This window comes from Diorhabda carinulata, chromosome 3, assembly GCF_026250575.1.
Source record: "Diorhabda carinulata isolate Delta chromosome 3, icDioCari1.1, whole genome shotgun sequence".
Classification (NCBI taxonomy): Eukaryota; Metazoa; Arthropoda; class Insecta; order Coleoptera; family Chrysomelidae; genus Diorhabda; species Diorhabda carinulata.
Window position 1 is genome coordinate 2,052,109 of NC_079462.1, and position 27,424 is coordinate 2,079,532.

General features: G+C 31.6%; 1 protein-coding gene across 11 annotated transcripts in view; it reads right to left on the reverse strand.

Annotated features, from left to right (window-relative positions):
* The window catches only part of LOC130891983 (protein still life, isoforms C/SIF type 2), a 142,466-nt gene that overhangs the window by 94,963 nt on the left and 20,079 nt on the right, over window positions 1-27,424 (reverse strand). For 6 of the 11 annotated variants that reach the window (XM_057797137.1, XM_057797134.1, XM_057797136.1 and 3 more), the window contains 10 exons: window positions 26,865-27,084; window positions 26,662-26,808; window positions 26,445-26,605; window positions 25,873-26,390; window positions 23,734-23,953; window positions 22,819-22,975; window positions 22,708-22,764; window positions 22,380-22,566; window positions 18,413-18,634; window positions 18,122-18,254 (listed from right to left, as the gene is read on the reverse strand). In XM_057797137.1, the coding sequence (XP_057653120.1) occupies window positions 18,122-18,254; window positions 18,413-18,634; window positions 22,380-22,566; window positions 22,708-22,764; window positions 22,819-22,975; window positions 23,734-23,953; window positions 25,873-26,390; window positions 26,445-26,605; window positions 26,662-26,808; window positions 26,865-27,084 (2,022 nt within the window). Of the gene's footprint in view, window positions 1-841; window positions 863-988; window positions 1,121-12,090; window positions 12,352-18,121; window positions 18,255-18,412; window positions 18,635-22,379; window positions 22,567-22,707; window positions 22,765-22,818; window positions 22,976-23,733; window positions 23,954-25,872; window positions 26,391-26,444; window positions 26,606-26,661; window positions 26,809-26,864; window positions 27,085-27,424 lie in introns of those variants that run through there. The other 5 variants (XM_057797141.1, XM_057797139.1, XM_057797144.1 and 2 more) reach the window with 4 other exon arrangements.

Sequence of the window (27,424 nt, forward strand, 5' to 3'; positions counted from 1 at the left end):
GTGGAGGAACGGGCCTCAAATTTGCATCCACTGAATATTAAAAACTCGGAAACTTCGACTTGTGGTTGGAATTTTGGCGAAGGGATCTGCCTTAAAGTTGCGTCCGCCAAATATTGAAAAACTCGAAAATCCAACTCGTATTTCAAAATTTGGTGGAGGAACGGGCCTCAAATTTGCATCCACTGAATATTAAAAACTCGGAAACTTCGACTTGTGGTTGGAATTTTGGCGAAGGGATCTGCCTTAAAGTTGCGTCCGCCAAATATTGAAAAACTCGAAAATCCAACTCGTATTTCAAAATTTGGTGGAGGAACGGGCCTCAACTTTGCATCCACTGAATATTAAAAACTCGGAAACTTCGACTTGTGGTTGGAATTTTGGCGAAGGGATCTGCCTTAAAGTTGCGTCCGCCAAATATTGAAAAACTCGAAAATCCAACTCGTATTTCAAAATTTGGTGGAGGAACGGGCCTCAAATTTGCATCCACCAAATATTAAAAACTCGGAAACTTCGACTTGTGGTTGGAATTTTGGCGAAGGGATCTCCCTTAAAGTTGCGTCCGCCAAATATTGAAAAACTCGAAAATCCAACTCGTATTTCAAAATTTGGTGAAGGAGCGAGCCTCAACTTTGCACCCACCAGATATTAAAAACTCGGAAACTTCGGCTCGTAGTCCAAATTTTGGCGGAGGGGCCTGGTTTAATGTTGCGTCCGCCAAATCTTAAAAACTCGAAAAATCGAATTCTTACTCAAAATATCTAACACATAAGAATATTTTCGATATTTTTGACACTATTCGAAATAAATATCCAACGTATTATCTTAAAAAATGGATTACAACTTGAATATTCAACTGAGATTTGTTGATATGATGTAGAATTTAATTTTTAATAACAAAGCAACGTCACGGAACCAAAATTAACTTCGTAACTACATAAAACGAATCGGATTCAACCGTCCACAGAAAAAATTGTTCATAATTTTCCACCTAACAAAAATAATTGTAGTAAATCGCAAATTTTTATCACTTAGTCACTTCATTAACTTATTCCACCGATTTTTAAGTCAACGTAAATACTATATTAACATTTCTAAACGACGATACCGTCGCCCCATGGAGAGACGTGACGTCAAACTGACTATTTCTCGCTGTTGGGTCTGTAATGCGTCGCGCAGCGCCGTCTAGCAGCTGGAGCGGCAAATAGGTTAGATCAATGGGGGTTATAAAAGGGATGCAGTCGTATCTATACTTTTCTCGATCCTAATTTTTATATCTCTCATTCTCCAAGGTAATTAACACAAATTTCATACGATAAATATCGAAAAATAACTATTTTTATAGTTACGAGGGTTGCTACAAATATTTATTATTGAATATGGCGTTATTTGTGTCCGAAAAATCCTTGGATGTTTTAATTTGGTTAATTAAATGCGGAGTATTTCAACATCACTTTAATCGCAATCTATTGAAGTAGTTTCGTATAAAATAAAACGAATTTTCGATTGAAAATCATCGTTATTTGATGAGACAAGTAATTGGTGCAAGATCGGGGTTATATTGAGGACGCGGCGTCACTTCCCGGCCAAGTTTCGATAATTTCCCACGGTTTGCCAAAGATGTTTGAGGTCTTGACCATTCTGGTCGTTTTTCTTTGATTGCTTCATCCATAATTGATCTTTTGGAACACAAAACATCTTTATGATTCCACCAAACTGACAGCTTGAGCGTTTTTTGTTGTTTGTCGATGTGGTTTGTGCTGGTTCATCGTATCTTCGAAGCTTCTTAACTCCTCCATCACGATTTTAAGTGTTTGTCTATTCAATTATCACTCAAATCGGTTACATGACGATCCTCTTCAATCATGACTTTGATTTGATCATCAACAACTTCAGTAGGTCCACCAGGAAGTCGCTTATTTTCAGATCAATTCTTACACATGTTTCTTTGTGAGTTCTGTCCATGGCTTTGGTGGACCTAATCAAAGATGAATGTTTTTTCCTGGTGAACACATGAAGTAACTACTTTTTATCTTGATCTGCAACAAAAATCCAGAATATCCAGAAGGTATTGAGTCTTTAACGAAACTACAACGTTTTTTGGAAATATAAACTGTCCTCAAACATAATAAAAACTATCAAAACTTTGTTTATAATTTCTATTTGACATTTTAGATCAATCCGAAACAAGATTGTCGTTTTAAACAAACGAATTAACGAAAAAACTTCCGTCGCGTGCTGCAGAAAGAAATTACTACGTCACTTGATAAATCGGGTGATTAACACACAGATGGCGCTGTCCATATGACGTTTGACAGTAGTACCAACTTTCTAAAGACTATGTGTGACGTAGATCAGCAAATTTAGAGTGAAAAAGTTTTTGCCAGATCGATAGTTTTTGAGTTATTGAAAAGTACGATTTTTCGTCAAAAAAAACGCGTTTTTTACGTATAACTTTGTAATGGTACATTTTATCGAAAACAATGTGATAAACAAAAATGAAGCTTATAAAAAAATGAAGAAATTTAGGTATAATTTAAGATTTTAACGTTTTACCTAAAGCAAGTTATAAAGTTATAGATATTTGAATAGCTTTTGTTTTACGTAATTGAGCATTTAACCTCAAATAAAAGGAAAAGGGTACATTTTTCAACAAAAAGTCACGGAATACTTTTTAAAGAGCGTAAAAAGACCTTTCAAATGACTACTGATAAAAGTCGTTTCGACTGAAATTTCAGTGAGATATGATGCAAAATAGTTAAAGGTAAAAAAATTGCACTTAAACTAAATACCATTTCATTGAAAATCAAAATTAAACTTATTCCTTGTGCGAAATACTTCATTCGGATGTTATTTATGATATTTGATAGTTTGGTTGATTAGAAATGCATAATTTTGAAAAAAATTAGCAATAAATAAAAATTTTTTTTTTATTTTTCAAAAAATTTTTTATCGCTCATGTTTTCTGCATAACTAAGAAAGATACAAAAACAAATAAAAAACCGAATTAAAGCAATTTTTATGACGATTATTTTTTTTTATTCAATTTTTTTTGTATCATGAAAATTGACGAAGTTATAACGAAATTAATCTGTCACTATATTACGAGAATTGCTTATCCACAGCCCTTTGACCCTTTATTAATAAAATCTGGAGGGTCTAAAACCTTTATAACATGCATAGACTTGTAGCCCTGAAAATTACCTTTAAAATGGTTTTTTGTAGGACGTCGTAGCTTCAAAATTAATGGAGTTATATAAAAAATAAAAACTTGCATTTTTTTGAGTTATAGGATATGAAAAAGTTTCAAATTTTGGCGCACGGATTTTTTTTGTTGACGCAAAGTTGTCTGTGGGTACATTTGGAAGTACCAAGAGATGTTTTACTTATAATCATGGTAAAGGGGTGGTTCTTAAGGGTATAGACAATTAAAAATTACTTCAAGTAGATACAAGAAAATTTAAAACCGAAAAGAATGCGCAAAATCGAAAAGTTGGCAGTTATAAGATTTATTTCTATTTTATTCTCTGCAAAGGGGTAGTTTCTAAGGGTTGAACGATAAAAATAAATAACCAATTGAATTTTATTATAATATTTTGAATTTTTTCCATTAAAAATCAAATTGTAATGTTTTAAAACATCGAAAGATTTTTCTTCTATATTATTTCCAACAGAAGGGTAGTTTTTAAAGAATTTTAAGGGTCGATACTTCAAAATATACAAATTTTCTATTATACAATATGTTGAGATATTTACGCTGCATAAACGAAAAACATTTGAAACGAAAAAAAGTAGGAAAAACTGAAATATTGTTATTTTTCGATAAGGGGTGGTTTTCACCCATTAAAAACAATTTTTTCACCTTGCGATCATATAGACCTTGATGTGGAAGGTAAGATGAAATTAATTCTAAATTTTCAGGAAAATCGGAGCTGTATGAAAGAATTCTATTTAAAAGAAGCTTTAAAATAATAAATTAGAATAAATCTGGAGGGATCGAGCTAAACTGCCCCTTTTAATACGTAGCAAATTTTCGAAATCTATCAAAATCCATCATTAATTATTTTATCTATCTGCAATATAAGAGAAAAATGAATTTCTATTTTGAAATTTTGGTTAAATTGAATTTTAAAATTAAACTTAATAAATCATGTATTTTTTCATGTTTTAGAGCCAACCCTGTGTAATAAAACATTAAAAATGATCAAAATTTTAACGGAAGTTTATTATTCTGTAATAATTATTTAAATATACAGGGTATCTCAATTAAAATCACACTATAAGTGAAAATAGTTATCAATTGCTTTTAAAGACCAAAAAAAAGTTTCTCAAATATTTTTTGATCGATTTTTTTTTCCTATTATATCCATTTCTTATACACTTTCATCATAAAAATCATAAACTTCCCTTTTCTCTTTGAATGGCCGAATGTTTCCAATGAGTTTCCCGACAATGTCCTCCCAAAGGATAACGTAAGATTAAACTCGACGATTCTCCTTTGAGTCCCTCACTTGGATTATGTTTACCATGAACTTCTCGGTCGACTTAGGAATTTGATATTTTTCCGAAATAATCAGCTTTTAATCCCAATTTAACCAATCAGGTTTTTCGCATAAACAAAATTTAAACTTGCCAAAATGGAAAGCCTGCATCGACGATTGTATTGACTGGTTAGTGATTTTTGATGCGGTCAAATCATTCAGTAACTAAACCAGAAAAGACTTTCAATACTAAAATAATCGTCTTCAAGGTCTTATTCTCTAAAAACCAAATCTGGAGATATAATATGCTGTTTTGGTAAAATAATTTTTTTTTGGACATCACCCGGACTAATATTTCGATCCAATCAACTTTTGATTGACATACTTATTATAAATCATCGCTTAAAAATGTTCAATGAGATATAAAAAGATTAGAATCAAAAATAATGAATCTTATCCAAATTTACAAAAGATGGCGTTAAAAACCGCGTTGGTTTTTACGTACGGTACCCGAAGCAAAGTGAAATAATCACTCAACCCTCGTAGTACACCCTCAAAATGAATATAGAATGTAAATTACAAAATTAAAACGTTGCAAAATCGTTTATAATCAAATAGAAGTTGTGGTGGGGTTTTTTCTTCACCTTGTGACAAATCTACAAATTTCATTAAGTGACTGATGTTGGTAGAGCTTTATCGAAACGTCTTAGAAGTTTTATTTTAACGCACAATCAACGCGGTACTTAAAGTTTCCCGTTTCGTGAATTCCCCAACTAAAAAAAAAGCTTTTGAAATCAGATATTTATAAGAGTTTGGCAACATCGTATCTTGTATATTCGAAGCTATGAGTATTTAAAGGAATCGATGCAAAATTCGTCCTTATGTTCGGAAAACAGGAAACTAAAGTACGAAGACGTGTTTGAAATAGAACAAGAAGTTTTCAAAGTTTGGTTAGAGTTTGACCGCTAACGATTTCCATTCTTTTCGTTGTATTCCTGTATATATAGTTGTTAGAATTTACTCAAAATAACATTTATATATCAAAAATAATAAAATATTCATCCTTGTATTCAAGATTATTAATAATATGTCCAAGTTTTTGTGACAAAATTTTACTTCGCTTGATACGTTTAGAAATTTAAAAAGTAATCGAAAAAAATACATAAATTGAAATTAAAAATTCGTAAGAGTATTAAACAGTACATAAACCTGATATAGTTTGATATTTTTTTCAAAAAAACGTCTCCAAAATATCCCTGACACTAAGAATCTAATCAGAACCTGCCAATTCTGAAACCAATTTTGGAATCGATGAGTTTTTAACTTGCCCCTGTATACCGTTTTGTTCTTATGATTTTTTTCAACAAAAAATTTTCGAAATTACATCGTCTTTTCTTTAAATAAACTTTCATTTTGTATTATTTCATAAGGAAACATCTTTTCAAATCCAAATCATTTTACATGATGATTCGATTCGATGTCACTTTTTGACAGCTAAATGACAGCTCAAATAGCACACGTTCTGGGTACGTTCGTCATTAAAAATGTCAAACTTTATAATGGAAGTGTCAAGTACATCACCCTGATATAGTTTGATATTTTTTTCAAAAAAACGTCTCCAAAATATCCCTGATACTAAAAATCTAATCAGAACCTGCCGATTCTGAAACCAAGTTTGGAATCGATAAGTTTTTAACTTGCCCCTGTATACCGTTTTGTTCTTATGCTTTTTTTTAACAAATTATTTTCGAAATTACATCGTCTTTTCTTTAAATAAACTTTCATTTTGTATTATTTCATAAGGAAACATCTTTTCAAATCCAAATCATTTTACATGATGATTCGATTCGCTGTCACTTTTTGACAGCTAAATGACAGCTCAAATAGCACACGTTCTGGGTCCGTTCGTCATTAAAAATGTCAAACTTTATAATGGAAGTGTCAAGTACATCACCCTGATATAGTTTGATATTTTTTTCAAAAAAACGTCTCCAAAATATCCCTGACACTAAGAATCTAATCAGAACCTGCCAATTCTGAAACCAATTTTGGAATCGATGAGTTTTTAACTTGCCCCTGTATACCGTTTTGTTCTTATGCTTTTTTTTAACAAATTATTTTCGAAATTACATCGTCTTTTCTTTAAATAAACTTTCATTTTGTATTATTTCATAAGGAAACATCTTTTCAAATCCAAATCATTTTACATGATGATTCGATTCGCTGTCACTTTTTGACAGCTAAATGACAGCTCAAATAGCACACGTTCTGGGTACGTTCGTCATTAAAAATGTCAAACTTTATAATGGAAGTGTCAAGTACATCACCCTGATATAGTTTGATATTTTTTTCAAAAAAACGTCTCCAAAATATCCCTGACACTAAGAATCTAATCAGAACCTGCCGATTCTGAAACCAATTTTGGAATCGATGAGTTTTTAACTTGCCCCTGTATACCGTTTTGTTCTTATGCTTTTTTTTAACAAATTATTTTCGAAATTACATCGTCTTTTCTTTAAATAAACTTTCATTTTGTATTATTTCATAAGGAAACATCTTTTCAAATCCAAATCATTTTACATGATGATTCGATTCGCTGTCACTTTTTGACAGCTAAATGACAGCTCAAATAGCACACGTTCTGGGTACGTTCGTCATTAAAAATGTCAAACTTTATAATGGAAGTGTCAAGTACATCACCCTGATATAGTTTGATATTTTTTTCAAAAAAACGTCTCCAAAATATCCCTGATACTAAAAATCTAATCAGAACCTGACGATTCTGAAACCAAGTTTGGAATCGATAAGTTTTTAACTTGCCCCTGTATACCGTTTTGTTCTTATGCTTTTTTTTAACAAATTATTTTCGAAATTACATCGTCTTTTCTTTAAATAAACTTTCATTTTGTATTATTATATAAGGAAACATCTTTTCAAATCCAAATCATTTTCCTGAACGCTCATTTCGATGACACTTGAACAAATAGTTTTGACAGCTAAATGACAGCTCAAATAGCACACGTTCTGTGTACGTTCGTCATTAAAAATGTCAAACTTCATAATGGAAATGTCAAATTTGTATATACAAGGATTTACTATGAAAACATCCAATAATTTATCGAATTAACACCTTGGGTTATTTAAGCAGTTTCTTCTTTTGAACATATCAATAAAAACAGTTCGGGAAACTTCATCCAATAAAATAGAAATAACAATCGGAAACGTTCTCGTATAATAAGTCTCCCTAGATGATTGAATGGTTTTTTTTTTCCTTTCGCCAACAACAAACTTTGTAGAGTACAACTTTTCAAGCGTATTTTTTCCAGTTGGCGACCTTAGAACAAAGTATATCATCAACACAATACGTGCCCCAGAATCTCCATAATCTCGTTTCGAAGATTGATGACGTACCTACCATAACGTCAACAATACCTTGTAGGGTAAACGGGTGTATAACATATGTCATAGCTGTCTTATCCCTTCCCGTTCATTGTTGATTCCGCTTTCACCTCAAGTTTCTCAGGAAATAGACACAAAAACAAGACAGGGCTGGCATAAAGTCGAATATTTCTTTGTTCACGTATTGCGGTTCAGTATACACTGCTAGTTCAATCAACTTTCGTATTTTTGAGGACATTGATTAATTAAAACCTCCGAATGTATTCTAAATCGTCCTCTACGTGTCTACATTCTTTGTATTAGCTCGTTATATTAAAAAATATATATAAATTCAGTTTTTCATAAGCTAGAGGCTCCTTTTTATTCAAATCTATTCAACCTACTCGTTCTTTCCTCAGTAATTTCCATCTGTGTCTCCGTTTTCTTTCTAATTTCGTTTTTATTATATTTTGTATGTGCTGGTGAGTTTTCAAAATAACTTTTTGACTTCTAAGTGCTTACAGATTCCCAGTTATTTCATTTTATTTGAAACAAATTTTGTTTCTGGCTAATTTCGTAATCTCTATTTATTTGGGAAACACATTGAATCGAATAAAACAGATCCCTGTTTGGTTATATTAAAAAATATAAATACAAATTCAATGTTTTGTGCTACAGGCTCCTTTTTATTCAAATCTATTCAACCTACTCGTTCTTTCCTCAGTAATTTCCATCTGTGTCTCCGTTTTCTTTCTAATTTCGTTTTTATTATATTTTGTATGTGCTGGTGAGTTTTCAAAATAACTTTTTGACTTCTAAGTGCTTACAGATTCCCAGTTATTTCATTTTATTTGAAACAAATTTTGTTTCTGGCTAATTTCGTAATCTCTATTTATTTGGGAAACACATTGAATCGAATAAAACAGATCCCTGTTTGGTTATATTGAAAAAAATATATATAAATTCAGTTTTTCATAAGCTAGAGGCTCCTTTTTATTCAAATCTATTCAACCTACTCGTTCTTTCCTCAGTAATTTCCATCTGTGTCTCCGTTTTCTTTCTAATTTCGTTTTTATTATATTTTGTATGTGCTGGTGAGTTTTCAAAATAACTTTTTGACTTCTAAGTGCTTACAGATTCCCAGTTATTTCATTTTATTTGAAGCAAATTTTGTTTCTGGCTAATTTCGTAATCTCTATTTATTTGGGAAACACATTGAATCGAATAAAACAGATCCCTGTTTGGTTATATTGAAAAAAATATATATAAATTCAGTTTTTCATAAGCTAGAGGCTCCTTTTTATTCAAATCTATTCAACCTACTCGTTCTTTCCTCAGTAATTTCCATCTGTGTCTCCGTTTTCTTTCTAATTTCGTTTTTATTATATTTTGTATGTGCTGGTGAGTTTTCAAAATAACTTTTTGACTTCTAAGTGCTTACAGATTCCCAGTTATTTCATTTTATTTGAAACAAATTTTGTTTCTGGCTAATTTCGTAATCTCTATTTATTTGGGAAACACATTGAATCGAATAAAACAGATCCCTGTTTGGTTATATTAAAAAATATATATATAAATTCAGTTTTTCATAAGCTAGAGGCTCCTTTTTATTCAAATCTATTCAACCTACTCGTTCTTTCCTCAGTAATTTCCATCTGTGTCTCCGTTTTCTTTCTAATTTCGTTTTTATTATATTTTGTATGTGCTGGTGAGTTTTCAAAATAACTTTTTGACTTCTAAGTGCTTACAGATTCCCAGTTATTTCATTTTATTTGAAACAAATTTTGTTTCTGGCTAATTTCGTAATCTCTATTTATTTGGGAAACACATTGAATCGAATAAAACAGATCCCTGTTTGGTTATATTAAAAAATATATATACAAATTAAATTTTTTGTGCTACAGGCTCCTTTTTATTCAAATCTATTCAACCTACTCGTTCTTTCCTCAGTAATTTCCATCTGTGTCTCCGTTTTCTTTCTAATTTCGTTTTTATTATATTTTGTATGTGCTGGTGAGTTTTCAAAATAACTTTTTGACTTCTAAGTGCTTACAGATTCCCAGTTATTTCATTTTATTTGAAACAAATTTTGTTTCTGGCTAATTTCGTAATCTCTATTTATTTGGGAAACACATTGAATCGAATAAAACAGATCCCTGTTTGGTTATATTAAAAAATATATATACAAATTAAATTTTTTGTGCTACAGGCTCCTTTTTATTCAAATCTATTCAACCTACTCGTTCTTTCCTCAGTAATTTCCATCTGTGTCTCCGTTTTCTTTCTAATTTCGTTTTTATTATATTTTGTATGTGCTGGTGAGTTTTCAAAATAACTTTTTGACTTCTAAGTGCTTACAGATTCCCAGTTATTTCATTTTATTTGAAACAAATTTTGTTTCTGGCTAATTTCGTAATCTCTATTTATTTGGGAAACACATTGAATCGAATAAAACAGATCCCTGTTTGGTTATATTAAAAAATATAAATACAAATTCAATTTTTTGTGCTACAGGCTCCTTTTTATTCAAATCTATTCAACCTACTCGTTCTTTCCTCAGTAATTTCCATCTGTGTCTCCGTTTTCTTTCTAATTTCGTTTTTATTATATTTTGTATGTGCTGGTGAGTTTTCAAAATAACTTTTTGACTTCTAAGTGCTTACAGATTCCCAGTTATTTCATTTTATTTGAAACAAATTTTGTTTCTGGCTAATTTCGTAATCTCTATTTATTTGGGAAACACATTGAATCGAATAAAACAGATCCCTCTTTGGTTATATTAAAAAAAATAAATACAAATTCAATGTTTTGTGCTACAGGCTCCTTTTTATTCAAATCTATTCAACCTACTCGTTCTTTCCTCAGTAATTTCCATCTGTGTCTCCGTTTTCTTTCTAATTTCGTTTTTATTATATTTTGTATGTGCTGGTGAGTTTTCAAAATAACTTTTTGACTTCTAAGTGCTTACAGATTCCCAGTTATTTCATTTTATTTGAAACAAATTTTGTTTCTGGCTAATTTCGTAATCTCTATTTATTTGGGAAACACATTGAATCGAATAAAACAGATCCCTGTTTGGTTATATTAAAAAATATATATACAAATTAAATTTTTTGTGCTACAGGCTCCTTTTTATTCAAATCTATTCAACCTACTCGTTCTTTCCTCAGTAATTTCAGTCTGTCCCCGTTTTTATTTCATTTTATTCTTTTCTCGCAGTTCTACAGTTTCATATATGTCCTCGAATGGACTAGGAGGTCGATGAACTTGAAATAGAAGTGGCTAATGAGCCACAATACGTAACCAAAGTACTATTTGGAAAAAAACGAGTCGAATGACAAAATCAAATCGTCATTTATCATTAGAGACCGTCTTTTATGAAAACAAATCGTCATTTGTTTGTTAGATAGTGTCCGTTTGAGTTTTTGTTTTGTTTTATGGTTTGTACGATCCTAGAGATGGCGCCATTTGAAATTTTTCCCACCGTACTTAACCACGAGTTTCACGATGATGTGAGATCGGCATTTTTAAGCTTCCATCTATATTCATATTTTTATAAATTTCAAAAACATAATAGGACACCCTTATTTCATATTCATATTCTTGAGCTCGAATATTAGGGCTTTTCGCCCTTTTCCGACACTACGGGGAAATGAATGAAAAGAGTTATGTAAATATAGGAAAAGGTTCTTATAGACGTCGAAATATATAAAGGGGAAAATGTAAATAGAGTGAAAAGTAACCCGAAATAAATGAATATTAATTTCTTTTGAATCCTTCAAATACAAATTTAATTTAATATAATAAATCGCCCCGTTCAAATTCACTCAAAACTCACCGAATCGTCCTGTATCCTTCCCATTATGAATACAATTCGCAAGATCCTGCAGAAGTTATTGAAGAAGATGTAGAAGTAATAATTATCATCATATTTATCAAATTTAACATCATTTTGAGTTGTTATTACAAACTTTAGATACTAACGATGAAATTGATTGGAAAATAATTTAGAAAAACGTTTTGTTATTGTCATTTCAGGACTGAAATTCGATCTGAAACCATTGAAGATGATACCAGCAGATAACATCAAGGTCAGTTCAAATTATTTCGGAAGATTACGAGCTGGAGAAGATGGAAACGACGAATCCTTTGGAGAAGATTTGGCTGACGGAATCTCAATATAAATTTAAGACAGTTTCCTCAAGATCTTCCGTATATAATGATTAATACGTACCAATCTGATATCTTGTTGCTGTAGCTCGCGCTTGCGCATACACAAAAAACCACCACATTGTCATATGTTTACAAAATATCGGCAGCAACAATATGAATAACACTCGATTATGATCGGATTAACTGTTCGGTCGAAAAATTAACAATCGATATCAATTCCGTAAGATTTGTGGGAATAAATTTCGTAAAAACGAATGTGGCAAGTCGAGGGATTTTTTTTCGGAATGATCGACAACATTTTCGCACTTTTCCAGCTCGAACTGTCGGTCGACATGACGGTCGAGAGTTTAGAGAGCGTGCGCCGGATACCAGGAAGATGTAGGAGAAACTGGGACAAGGCCAGGACGAGAGAGGCTTTTGCTAGGACGGCGATATTAGTGGTGGATGTAATAAAACGTTACGTTGGGGTTTGAAGGGAAACTCGATGTTAGAAAAACTTGTAGAGCAGTTTTAATGACTGAAAAATGATCGTGAAGGATATTTATATGATGAAAGAAATCAGGATGTTGCTAACGGTTATAGTTTTAGATATACAAGGATTCAAACTTGTTGAAAATATTGATGAAAAACCTGTGCTTGTTTAAAAAATCACCTTGGCTGAAATAACTGAAATATCGAGCTGAAATTTCTCGAAAATGATCGTGAAGGATATTTATATAAAGAAAAAAATTAGGATGTTGTTAGGGATTATAGTTTTAGAAATACAAGGATTCAAACTTGTTTAGAATATTAATGAAACACCTGTGCTTGTTTAAAAAATCACCTTGGCTGAAATAACTGAAATATCGAGCTGAAATTTCTCGAAAATGATCGTGAAGGATATTTATATGAAGATAAAAATTAGGATGTTGTTAGGGATTATAGTTTTAGAAATACAAGGATTCAAACTTGTTGCAAAAATTAATGAAAAACCTGTGCTTGTTTAAAAAATCACCTTGACTGAAATAACTGAAATATCGAGCTGAAATTTCTCAAAAATGATCGTGAAGGTTATTTATATGGTGAAAGAAATCAGGATGTTGTTAAGGATTATAGTTTTAGAAATACAAGGATTCAAACTTGTTGAAAATATTAATGAAAAACCTGTGCTTGTTTAAAAAATCACCTTGGCTGAAATAACTGAAATATCGAGCTGAAATTTCTCGAAAATGATCGTGAAGGATATTTATATAAAGAAAAAAATTAGGATGTTGTTAGGGATTATAGTTTTAGAAATACAAGGATTCAAACTTGTTTAGAATATTAATGAAACACCTGTGCTTGTTTAAAAAATCACCTTGGCTGAAATAACTGAAATATCGAGCTGAAATTTCTCAAAAATGATCGTGAAGGATATTTATATAAAGAAAAAAATTAGGATGTTGTCAAGGATTATAGTTTTAGAAATACAAGAATTTAAACTTGTTGAAAATATTAATGAAACACCTGTGCTTGATAAAAAAATCACTTTGGCTGAAAGAATTGGAATAACGAACTGAAATTTCAAAGAAATGTTCCTGAAAGATATTTATATGGTGAAAGGAATCAGGATGTTATTAAGGATTATAGTTTAAGAAATACAAGGATTCAAACTTGTTGAAAATATTAATGAAAAACCTGTGCTTGTTTAAAAAATCACCTTGGCTGAAATAACTGAAATATCGAGCTGAAATTTCTCGAAAATGATCGTGAAGGATATTTATATGAAGAAAAAAATTAGGATGTTGTTAGGGATTATAGTTTTAGAAATACAAGGATTCAAACTTGTTTAGAATATTAATGAAACACCTGTGCTTGTTTAAAAAATCACCTTGGCTGAAATAACTGAAATATCGAGCTGAAATTTCTCGAAAATGATCGTGAAGGATATTTATATGAAGAAAAAAATCAGGATGTTGCTAACGGTTATAGTTTTAGATATACAAGGATTCAAACTTGTTGAAAATATTAATGAAAAACCTGTGCTGGTTGAAAAAATCACCTTGACGGAAATAACTGAAATATCGAGCTGAAATTTCTCAAAAATGATCGTGAAGGATATTTATATAAAGAAAAAAATTAGGATGTTGTTAGGAATCATAGTTTTAGAAATACAAGGATTCAAACTTGTTGCAAAAATTAATGAAAAACCTGTGCTTGTTTAAAAAATCACCTTGACTGAAATAACTGAAATATCGAGCTGAAATTTCTCAAAAATGATCGTGAAGGTTATTTATATGGTGAAAGAAATCAGGATGTTGTTAAGGATTATAGTTTTAGAAATACAAGGATTCAAACTTGTTGAAAATATTAATGAAAAACCTGTGCTGGTTTAAAAAATCATTTTGGCTGAAATAATTGGAATAACGAACTGAAATTTCAAAGAAATGTTCCTGAAAGATATTTATATGGTGAAAGGAATCAGGATGTTATTAAGGATTATAGTTTTAGAAATACAAGGATTCAAACTTGTTGAAAATATTAATGAAAAACCTGTGCTTGTTTAAAAAATCACCTTGGCTGAAATAACTGAAATATCGAGCTGAAATTTCTCGAAAATGATCGTGAAGGATATTTATATGAAGAAAAAAATCAGGATGTTGCTAACGGTTATAGTTTTAGATATACAAGGATTCAAACTTGTTGAAAATATTAATGAAAAACCTGTGCTGGTTGAAAAAATCACCTTGACGGAAATAACTGAAATATCGAGCTGAAATTTCTCAAAAATGATCGTGAAGGATATTTATATAAAGAAAAAAATTAGGATGTTGTTAGGAATCATAGTTTTAGAAATACAAGGATTCAAACTTGTTGCAAAAATTAATGAAAAACCTGTGCTTGTTTAAAAAATCACCTTGACTGAAATAACTGAAATATCGAGCTGAAATTTCTCAAAAATGATCGTGAAGGTTATTTATATGGTGAAAGAAATCAGGATGTTGTTAAGGATTATAGTTTTAGAAATACAAGGATTCAAACTTGTTGAAAATATTAATGAAAAACCTGTGCTTGTTTAAAAAATCACCTTGGCTGAAATAACTGAAATATCGAGCTGAAATTTCTCGAAAATGATCGTGAAGGATATTTATATGAAGAAAAAAATCAGGATGTTGCTAACGGTTATAGTTTTAGATATACAAGGATTCAAACTTGTTGAAAATATTAATGAAAAACCTGTGCTGGTTGAAAAAATCACCTTGACGAAAATAACTGAAATATCGAGCTGAAATTTCTCAAAAATGATCGTGAAGGATATTTATATAAAGAAAAAAATTAGGATGTTGTTAGGAATCATAGTGTTAGAAATACAAGGATTCAAACTTGTTGAAAAAATTAATGAAAAACCTGTGCTTGTTTAAAAAATCACCTTGACTGAAATAACTGAAATATCGAGCTGAAATTTCTCAAAAATGATCGTGAAGGTTATTTATATGGTGAAAGAAATCAGGATGTTGTTAAGGATTATAGTTTTAGAAATACAAGGATTCAAACTTGTTGAAAATATTAATGAAAAACCTGTGCTTGTTTAAAAAATCACCTTGGCTGAAATAACTGAAATATCGAGCTTAAATTTCTCAAAAATGATCGTGAAGGATATTTATATAAAGAAAAAAATCAGGATGTTGCTAACGGTTATAGTTTTAGATATACAAGGATTCAAACTTGTTGAAAATATTAATGAAAAACCTGTGCTGGTTTAAAAAATCACCTTGACGGAAATAACTGAAATATCGAGCTGAAATTTCTCAAAAATGATCGTGAAGGATATTTATATAAAGAAAAAAATTAGGATGTTGTTAGGAATCATAGTGTTAGAAATACAAGGATTCAAACTTGTTGAAAAAATTAATGAAAAACCTGTGCTTGTTTAAAAAATCACCTTGACTGAAATAACTGAAATATCGAGCTGAAATTTCTCAAAAATGATCGTGAAGGTTATTTATATGGTGAAAGAAATCAGGATGTTGTTAAGGATTATAGTTTTAGAAATACAAGGATTCAAACTTGTTGAAAATATTAATGAAAAACCTGTGCTGGTTTAAAAAATCATTTTGGCTGAAATAATTGGAATAACGAACTGAAATTTCAAAGAAATGTTCCTGAAGGATATTTATATGGTAAAAGGAATTAGGATGTTGTTAGGGATTATAGTTTTAGATATACAAGGATTCAAACTTGTTGAAAATATTAATGAAAAACCTGTGCTGGTTTAAAAAATCACCTTGACGGAAATAACTGAAATATCGAGCTGAAATTTCTCAAAAATGATCGTGAAGGTTATTTATATGGTGAAAGAAATCAGGATGTTGTTAAGGATTATAGTTTTAGAAATACAAGGATTCAAACTTGTTGAAAATATTAATGAAAAACCTGTGCTTGTTTAAAAAATCACCTTGGCTGAAATAACTGAAATATCGAGCTGAAATTTCTCGAAAATGATCGTGAAGGATATTTATATGAAGAAAAAAATCAGGATGTTGCTAACGGTTATAGTTTTAGATATACAAGGATTCAAACTTGTTGAAAATATTAATGAAAAACCTGTGCTGGTTGAAAAAATCACCTTGACGAAAATAACTGAAATATCGAGCTGAAATTTCTCAAAAATGATCGTGAAGGATATTTATATAAAGAAAAAAATTAGGATGTTGTTAGGAATCATAGTGTTAGAAATACAAGGATTCAAACTTGTTGAAAAAATTAATGAAAAACCTGTGCTTGTTTAAAAAATCACCTTGACTGAAATAACTGAAATATCGAGCTGAAATTTCTCAAAAATGATCGTGAAGGTTATTTATATGGTGAAAGAAATCAGGATGTTGTTAAGGATTATAGTTTTAGAAATACAAGGATTCAAACTTGTTGAAAATATTAATGAAAAACCTGTGCTTGTTTAAAAAATCACCTTGGCTGAAATAACTGAAATATCGAGCTTAAATTTCTCAAAAATGATCGTGAAGGTTATTTATATGGTGAAAGAAATCAGGATGTTGTTAAGGATTATAGTTTTAGAAATACAAGGATTCAAACTTGTTGAAAATATTAATGAAAAACCTGTGCTGGTTTAAAAAATCATTTTGGCTGAAATAATTGGAATAACGAACTGAAATTTCAAAGAAATGTTCCTGAAGGATATTTATATGGTAAAAAGAATTAGGATGTTGTTAGGGATTATAGTTTTAGATATACAAGGATTCAAACTTGTTGAAAATATTAATGAAAAACCTGTGCTGGTTTAAAAAATCACCTTGACGGAAATAACTGAAATATCGAGCTGAAATTTCTCAAAAATGATCGTGAAGGATATTTATATAAAGAAAAAAATTAGGATGTTGTTAGGAATCATAGTGTTAGAAATACAAGGATTCAAACTTGTTTAGAATATTAATGAAACACCTGTGCTTGTTTAAAAAATCACCTTGGCTGAAATAACTGAAATATCGAGCTGAAATTTCAAAGAAATATTCTCAAAGGATCTCTCAGTATATCATCTTCAATAAAGATCCTCTGTATATAATACAGGGTGGACGAAAAACTCTTATAAGATGTAAGCCATTCCATTTTATAATACAAATAAAGTCTGCAGGTATATAACTTCATGTTCATGTTTTGTATAATTACAGCTAACTAATTTGAATCGGTGGTATTAAAAATGCAGAGTTGCCAGCTCTAGTCCTTTCAGTTTCGAATTATATCAGTTTGGCTAACGAAAACTGTACAAAAAAGCTTATTGGTTATCACTTTGGTCTTATTGATACGATTTAAACATATTTTTACCTCAATTCATACTACAGTCATGAAACCTTTGAGACATTAGATTCCAAAGGTAAAACCCACTTGGTAAGTAAAATTGCAAGACAAAAAACGTTTCGACGCCTTCAATTACATAACCGTGAAGTGATTAACCGTAAAAAATTCCTTTAGATACCGATTTTGTTAATAAAACTTGGCAATTATTTTACGTAACAACATCATGATTAAAAATCCACTTCACGCGCTAATCTTTGCATAAAAATACGGATCTATTGTCCCTTATTAATAAAAATCTGTACGAAATACAAACAACTCACCTCCGACGACGTCAAATAACACAACCTGGAGTCGGCGCTTTCTATAGAAGCCTGCTGGACTATTCCGTATCTACTTGATTCCCTATCGCTCATGTAGTCAGAACGAAGACTGTCTTGCCGATCGAACATCCCCCTGTAAAACAAAATCAACAATCACCTCGTTTTCCCAACCGACACAAATACATCGAACCAAACGTAGAATCTACACCGACATCAATCTTCCTGTCTAAACTACAATTTCTGATCCAAAATTTGTCTTTTTCCATGCATAAATATAAATTTTGTAACTACCTTTGTTCGAAGCTATCAGTTCTAGCGCTTTTGTAACCGCTATCGTTCATACTACTATCTTGTCGCAACGAAGGTAGGGAATCCCACGGGGAGCGTTTATGACCTTGCGGTACGCCCTGGGATGAACTGAACGTCGAACTACCGGATCTCCAGCCGTCCGAGTGTCTGAACCATTGAGCTCGGCTCGATTCGCCTATGCAGCTGGCACATTTCGAGCTGAAACTAAAGATTAATCAACACGTTTTGGTACCGGATCCTTTGGTTGAGTTTAAATCCTCGATTTGGCAAATGGAATACGTCTGGGATCTTGTTTAATACGACCTAATTGCAGTCACATACAATATTTATGCGAACCCAGGATTTATTTTGATTCCTCACCAGGAAAACCGAAATAATCTAAATGGTTGCCACGAAAATCTGGACGGACAAAACATTAATTGTTAATTTTGTATAAAAAAAAAACAGTATTATTAATACCAAATGAACCTCATTACGAAATTAGTCCAGATTGGCCAAATCTTTGAGTCACGAGACATTGTATTTTCCACAACTAACATCTAGTGACTTTTCCTGTTCATATTTTTTAAATTGAAGACATACAAACAATTTCCAGTCGGAATTTTCTACTAAATATTGATGTTCCATATGTGCCGCCATCTTGTCAACAATAGTCAACATTTTATATTGATTTACGTGTAAAAAATGGAATCTTTAATATCCATATATTGATTCTACTGAATCTAAGCTAACAATTTGTAGTACAAAAGTGTTTATATATCTCAAAATCCACTAAATAATCATTTTATTAAACTAATTTTGAGTCTTTCGAGTTTTTACAGATTTCTAGATACTATACAAACAGCGCAATCTAGTGAGTAGTAGTTGAAGCTACTACAGATAATTTATAGTAACCTTTTAACGGTGTATTAAAAATGAAAAGATAATATTTTATAAACAACATTTCTTATTTTATTTTGAAACTAAGGATGATATCGTATTTATACCGAAATATCTTTGTATTAATATTGGTATATTATTCACTTTTCAATTTCTAGCGCCATCTTGTAAGCGATAATAGAGTTAAATGTACCCAATAGATCGTATTTACAGTCAACTTTTAGGTTAAAGTAGATTTATCTAAAGGACAAAGCTTGCATGTGGTTATTATATATGAAGCCTATTTTATTCCTTGTAGAATCATTTAACATTTGAATTAAAGACAAAATAATTATATATTATTCATATTTGGCGCCATCTTGTAAGCGACAGCGGAGTGTAATGTACTAAATAGATTCAGATTGCAGTTATCTATCTTATTCACAATAGATTCTTTAATATTATAACAGTTATTCAACACTATTTTATTCCATTAAGAATTATAAAAATTCTTAAAATTTGTAAAAATGAAAATCAAATATTTTATGTAGAAATTTCAATAAGTTGATTTCTCAAAGATTTTTCTCATTGAAATTGTTGTACTTATGTCGCCCTCTAGTAAGTGATAGTGGTAGTGTAATATAACTAATAGATTCAGATTGCAGTTATCTATTCTGTTAAAAAATAGATTCCTTCAGAATTTACAAATTATTATTCTATACTATTTAATTCAATTGAAAATCATAGGAATTCCTTGAATTTGTGATAATTTAAAACAAATATTTTAGGTAAGAATCCCAATACCTTGTATTTTTTAAGATTATTATCATAAAGATTATTTTACTTATTTCGCCCTCTAGTAAGCAATAGCTGAAGTGTAAGCAACCAAATATATTCAGACTGCAGATAACTGCTGTAACAGATTCCTTCAAAATTAAAGTCAATTAGTTTCATTTTATTTTATTTTCAATAAAAGAAATATATGTTGAATGAAAATTGCTTAGAAGCAAATATTCTACGTATAAATCTTCATATTATTGAAAATTTCATGAGATATTCAAGTTTGTTTGACTAATGTCGCCCTCTAGTACACGATAGTGAAAGCTGTGTCTACCAAATACATTTAATTTGCAGATAACTGTTTTATTGAAAATACATTCCTTCAAAATTGAACACAATTAGTTTTATTTCATTTCATTTAGAATAAAAGAAATATGTGATGAATGAAAATTGATTAGAAACAAATATTCTACGTATAAATCTTGATATTATTAAAATTTTCATGAATTATTCAAGTTTGTTTGACTCATTTCGCCCTCTAGTGAGCGGTAGTTGAAGTGTATTTTATTAAATATATTCAAATTGCAGATAATTGTTTTATCACAAATTCCTTCAAAATCAAAAATTTCATTTTATTTTATTTAGAATAAAAGAAATATATGTTGAATGAAAATTGATTAGAAACAAATATTCTACGTATAAATCTTCATATTATTGAAATTTTCATGAATTATTCAAGTTTGTTTTACTAATATCTCCCTCTAGTAAGCGGTAGTTGAAGTGTATTTTACTAAATATATTCAGTTTGCAGATAATTGTTTTATCACAAATTCCTTCGAAATAAAAAGTTTCATTTCATTTTATTTACAATAAAAGAAATATATGTTGAATGAATATTGATTAGAAGCAAATATTCTACGTATAAATCTTGATATTATTGAAAATTTCATGAGATATTCAAGTTTGTTTGACTAATGTGGCCCTCTAGTACACGATAGTGAAAGCTGTGTCTACCAAATACATTTAATTTGCAGATAACTGTTTTATTGAAAATACATTCCTTCAAAATTGAACACAATTAGTTTTATTTCATTTCATTTAGAATAAAAGAAATATGTGATGGATGAAAATTAATTAGAAACAAATATTCTACGTATAAATCTTGATATTATTGAAAATTTCATGAGATATTCAAGTTTGTTTGACTAATGTGGCCCTCTAGTACACGATAGTGAAAGCTGTGTCTACCAAATACATTTAATTTGCAGATAACTGTTTTATTGAAAATACATTCCTTCAAAATTGAACACAATTAGTTTTATTTCATTTCATTTAGAATAAAAGAAATATGTGATGGATGAAAATTAATTAGAAACAAATATTCTACGTATAAATCTTGATATTATTAAAACTTTCATGAATTATTCAAGTTTGTTTGACTCATTTCGCCCTCTAGTGAGCGGTAGTTGAAGTGTATTTTATTAAATATATTCAAATTGCAGATAATTGTTTTATCACAAATTCCTTCAAAATCAAAAATTTCATTTTATTTTATTTAGAATAAAAGAAATATATGTTGAATGAATATTGATTAGAAGCAAATATTCTACGTATAAATGTTCATATTATTGAAAATTTCATGAGATATTCAAGTTTGTTTGACTAATGTCGCCCTCTAGTACACGATAGTGAAAGCTGTGTCTACCAAATACATTTAATTTGCAGATAACTGTTTTATTGAAAATACATTCCTTCAAAATTGAACACAATTAGTTTTATTTCATTTCATTTAGAATAAAAGAAATATGTGATGAATGAAAATTGATTAGAAACAAATATTCTACGTATAAATCTTGATATTATTAAAATTTTAATGAATTATTCAAGTTTGTTTGACTCACATCGCCCTCTAGTGAGCGGTAGTGGAAGTGTAATGTACGAAATATATTCAGAGTGCAGAAAACTGTTTTATTAAAAATTTCTTGGAAATCAAAAGTTTCATTTAATTTTATTTAGAATAAAACAAATATGTGTTGAATAAAAATTCATTAGGAACAAATATTCTACGTATAAATTCTAATATTATTAAAATTTTCATTAATTATTCAAGTTTGTTTGACTCATATGGCCCTCTAGTATACGATAGTGAAAGCTGTGTCTACCGAATACATTTATTTTGCAGTAAACTTTACTGTTAAAAATTCATGCAGATTAATATCTAATTGTAAACTTGTAGATAAGAAAATAAATGAAAGCAATTAAATAAATATGATATATTGAGTTTTAAATTATATTTTATACTAATTCTCACCTGGAATTATGATCGCTGAGGTAACCGCGTTCCCTTTCCCTCTCCTTCTCTCTCTCCCTCAGTAATTCGTTTCGATCGCTATAGTAACCGTCTCTATCTCTATCTACTCTATCTCGACTAGAGGTGTTGAGTCGGTGGGACAATGGTAACGTTGACGATTTATTCATGGAAGCACTTGATGATGGTCCTGCGATCGAAAATTTCATTTGAACGTTGATTTTATCGATTTTTTTATATTTAAAACACTCTGTATATCGATAGAACTACATTCAACTGAATAAAAATATTTCGTAGCTCAAAATTTACGTTATAAAATATCGAAACTTACTTTTTCTTGAAGGATATGGACTCCTCTGAGTAGATGCCGGTAAACTTTCCGCAAATTCTGAAATAATTTATTTATTTATAGAAAAAAATTTGTTTAACGACATTTTCTCACCTAAATTTTCCATACTTTGCGTCAATAGAGCCTCAAAAGTATGTAAACTGTAGCTTTCGGCATCCATACCTTTGGCTAAAGTATTTCGAAGATGCATTTCGTATTCTAAAAGTAATCTACTTGTTGGAGATCCTGGCGTGGGGGTCGTGTTCGCATTCTAAAATTATTTTTTCACGATAAATTGAAGAAAAACATTCATATTTATAATTAAAATCAAATTTTTCTCTATTGACAACGATATTCGTTTGGAAATAGATCGGAATGAATAAAAAAGAAGAAGAAATTTGATAGATTAGACATATATAGATTATAACGCAACTTGGTGGAGGCCATTTTATTTAACAAAGTTTCTAAACTGTCAAATCTCAGTTTAAAGCTTTGATGGATGCCTTAACCTCAATTATTTTCAAATTCACTTCTAGCGGAGGCTTAAGAGCCCCAACTTGATTAGATACGGATGGGGCTAAACAATTTCCATATCAATATGACCCGATTACCAAATAATATATACAGAGGGCGCTAAAAACAACCGGCAAGAAAGTCAATAATATTCGAAGCAACTCTCCATCTTTTTCAAGGTTATAAAACTTGGAAAATCCTGTCTTCGACTCGCAACAGTTTTATATTTGATGTATTCCCCACGTTTATCAAAGTTTCAACTAAATAAAATATATTTTTGCTGTGTGAAACCAAAGAAATTGTTTGTTTGAACGGTACTTCACAATCTATTAGAATGGATTCAACTCGACTGGATTGATAACCCACGGATTGAGTCCATTATCACAGTAAAAAAGAAGATATAGGTTACAAAACTTGGAAAATCCTGTCTTCGACTCGCAACAGTTTTATATTTGATGTATTCCCCACGTTTATCAAAGTGAAACCAAAGAAATTGTTTGTTTGGACGTTACTTACTTGCTGATGGATGTGTCGATGTCGTCCGTAATGATGCGAAGTTTGTTCTGGATCGGAATTTCCATTACTTGAACTAGGGGTTGTTGCGTAGCATTGGTTGTCGAAAATAACGTTATCCGAAGGCGGAGAGAACTCCCCACCGGCTCCACGCTCCAATTCCAAGTATAAACCACGTCCTGGATAACCACGGCCTATTTCGTGAGAAGATCTGAACGAAGATCTGGAATACAACATCAAAACGATCTCGATAATGAACACGGAAGTCTGTATAACGTTTTGGTGAAGACCGAATTGCCGTTAACAAAGAAAATATGTTTCATTGACCACGAGAAGACGTTCGATTGTGTACAAACTAACGCAGATAGTCAAAATATTCGACAGGGAAGTTGAAAAGAACGTTTACCGAACCAATTCCTATTTGGAGGTATTTCAGGAGGTTCTGGAGAACATAGAGATGGGAGTTTAGATACTAAAACGTGTTTATAAACAACTGAAGAAAGAAGAATGTCCATTGCATCAAAAAGTGAGGTTAAAGTTCGAATTTTCTTACAAGATGACTATTTTTACGAGAATGGTCCTAGAAGTACTTGGATTGACCAAGAGGTTGTTTAAAAATGGAACGTGGGTCCTCTAGAAACGAAAGAACTGTCAAAACACTGGACTGAAAAGGCAGAACCGGCTCCAAAGAAGACAAAGGCCGTTTCATCTGCAGGTAATGGTCATGGCGTCGGTTTTTCGGGATGCACGTGGTATAATTTTCATTGACTATCTTGAAAAAAAGTAAAAACTATCAACGGAGAGTTTTATTGCAAAGTTTGAGTGAAGAAATCAAACAAAAATGGCCGTATTTGGCTTGTTTCATCAAGTTACTAAACCATCTTCCAAATCGGTGCTTGCATTGTCCAAAATTGATGAATTAAAGTTTGAATTGCTACCTTATCGCTAGATTTAGCTCCTTCTGATTATTTTTCGTTCACAGACTTGAAAAAAATGATTCTGTTGTCAAAAAAAGAGGCGATGTCGGTAGTTTGAAGACATCGACGTTTCTAATTATAAAAAACGTTACGAATTTATCGAACATCGCTGGAATGGAAGCGTTTAGAGCTAAAAAGAGATTACTTTGAAAAATAAATATATTTTTCACCAAAACTTTCGTATTTTCTTTGTTGGACTAAGTACTTCTGGAACCAACCTCGTATATATACGGATTTACCACTATGTATATAAAAAAAACTAGCTTATATTCATTTTGTGTCGAAATTTGACCAACGACGAATCAATTATAACAAAAATCACCGACGAAATGTTTCTGTTTATACGAGGGGGTACCCAAAAGTAACAGGAATAGCATTGCCGTGGGTGGAGCTTTTGTAGTACTGATTTCCGCCGCTAGGGCTAGGACCTGTCACGTTCTGTTCGTCACTAGTGACCGATTTTGCTAGTGCTGTTTCACTGCTGATTCGTTTTTTTTTACGATGGAAAATTCAATTCAACAACGTGCCGCTGGGAAATTTTCTTTTCTACTCGGTAAAAACACTGTTTTAATGCAGAAAACTGCTTATAAAGATGACGCTATGGGGAAAACTCAAGCGTATGAGTGGTTTCCTCGATTTAAAAATGGCTGTTTATACGAGGGGGTACCCAAAAGTAACAGGAATAGCATTGCCTTGGGTGGAGCTTTTGTAGTACTGATGGAAAATTCAATTCAACAACGTACCGCTGTGAAATTTTCTTTTCTACTCGGTAAAAACACTGTTTCAATGTTGAAAATTACTTATAAAGATGACGCTATGGGGAAAACTCCCTCCGGACGTCCATCAACTGTCCGAAATCAGTGGAATATCGTGGTTAAGCAAAAACAGATAACTGGTTCTTCCACCTGCACAGTCAGCCGTCACTGTTAGCTAGTTTTAGGCGCCCCACGCACCTTACTCGCCTGACCTGGTATCGTGCGACTTTTTCTTGTTTCCACGCATGAAAAGTGGCGCGAAAGGACGGCGATTTAAAAACATCGAAGCCCGGAGCTTCCAAACAATGTTTCGAACAGTGGCATCACCTCCGGGACAAGTATTTAGAAGGGGATGAGGTTGTACCTTCGAAAATTAGAAAAAAAATCGCAGGTAAAAAGTTGTTGCTTACCTAGAACCCGGTAATCTGGAATTCTGAGCCATGGCGGATCGTTGATGTAGATGATTAGTTTCCGATTCAGAATAACGTCCGTTGTTATTTGGATACCTCGTATGATGATGATTATTATAATAATTATAACGTTTTCTACCCATTTCCGGCGAGGTAACCGGACTTTCCGTACTAGGCATCGGTTTGAGCATCCTTTTTAATGTGTTACTGTCTAAACTCAAACCGCTTTCCCTATTCATATCCTCCGTACTTTTCGATTTGTTTTTCCTCGAAATATTATTATTGACTACGTTATGGTGATGAGCTGCTCTAAGTTCGGCGTCTCTGATCATATCTATATCGGAATAATCTACGGATTTCGTATTTGTGAGTACGTGATGGAAATTATCCCGTAACGGAGGTCGAGTCGACGTCGAAGACGATTTCGTATTCGGACCTAGAGAACCGCCGGCTTGAGTCCCTTCAGATTTCGAAGATTCGCCCGGTTGCGTTTGGGATTGAGTTTCAGTCTGACTTATCTGAAAAACCATCAAATTTCTACCAAATTTTTTTACTATTTTAACACAATTTACTTGAGATCCGATCGAATTTTCTGTACCGACCGAAGCAGTCACAGTTTTTGGTCCAGTCGACGTATTAGTTGTAGTCATCGTACTTGTATCTAACTGCGGTTGTACTGCCCTATCTTTCATCTGTCTAATTTGACTACCTTCCCTTTGCGACCCTTTCGTCCCTACGAACGAACATTTATTAACGAATATATTCAATGGAAATAAACTAAAAACTCACCTTGATTATATTCACCTTGATTAGACGCAGTCTGATTAGCGCCGACGTTGTCGTAAAGACTCGTAGAAGATGTCGCCGCCGTCACTTTCTCTATACGCCCTTCGGAATCGTTCGTACGGGTCGTAGCACGAGGAAGCGTCGAAGATCCTTTAAAAAAAAAATATTATTGATCATATTCCTCGAGATCGTTATTTTCGACGTACCCCTGTATCTAGGATCTTGCGCTTTCAGTCTCGCATACTGCTCGGAAGTCATGCAGGTGCATTGAGGTTCTCTGGAGGACGCTGCCGGTCTGCTGGGAGAAGCTGGGGTGCTGAGCGGTTTACGTTTACCGCCGACGGTTTTCAATTTTTGTTTATTGGGCGCCTCCAATTTCAAACTATAGGAAGATGAAGCCTTGCGGCTGAACTTGAATGAAGGCGACTGCAACAGATCAGACTGCGTTTAATAAGCATTTTTAGGAGAGCTAAATCGTCACGAGGAATTTAAAATACGTTTAGAATCGTTAAAATAGTTTATAAATTGATAAATCGGATCATATTTTAATCCCCAAGTCGTGGAGGGTGAATCGTAGGCAGTTAACGTGTTAATCAATTCGATTTTAAATTTTTGTTTTAATTAAAACGAAAATATATCAAATTTCTTCAATCGGGATGATAAAATAGTCGAAAAAAACCCTCAAAAAACTATCTACAGTATCAATTTTTGGATAAATTCATCCTGTAGAAATTCAGCGTTGATTTGACATCGGCGTTGCCATATT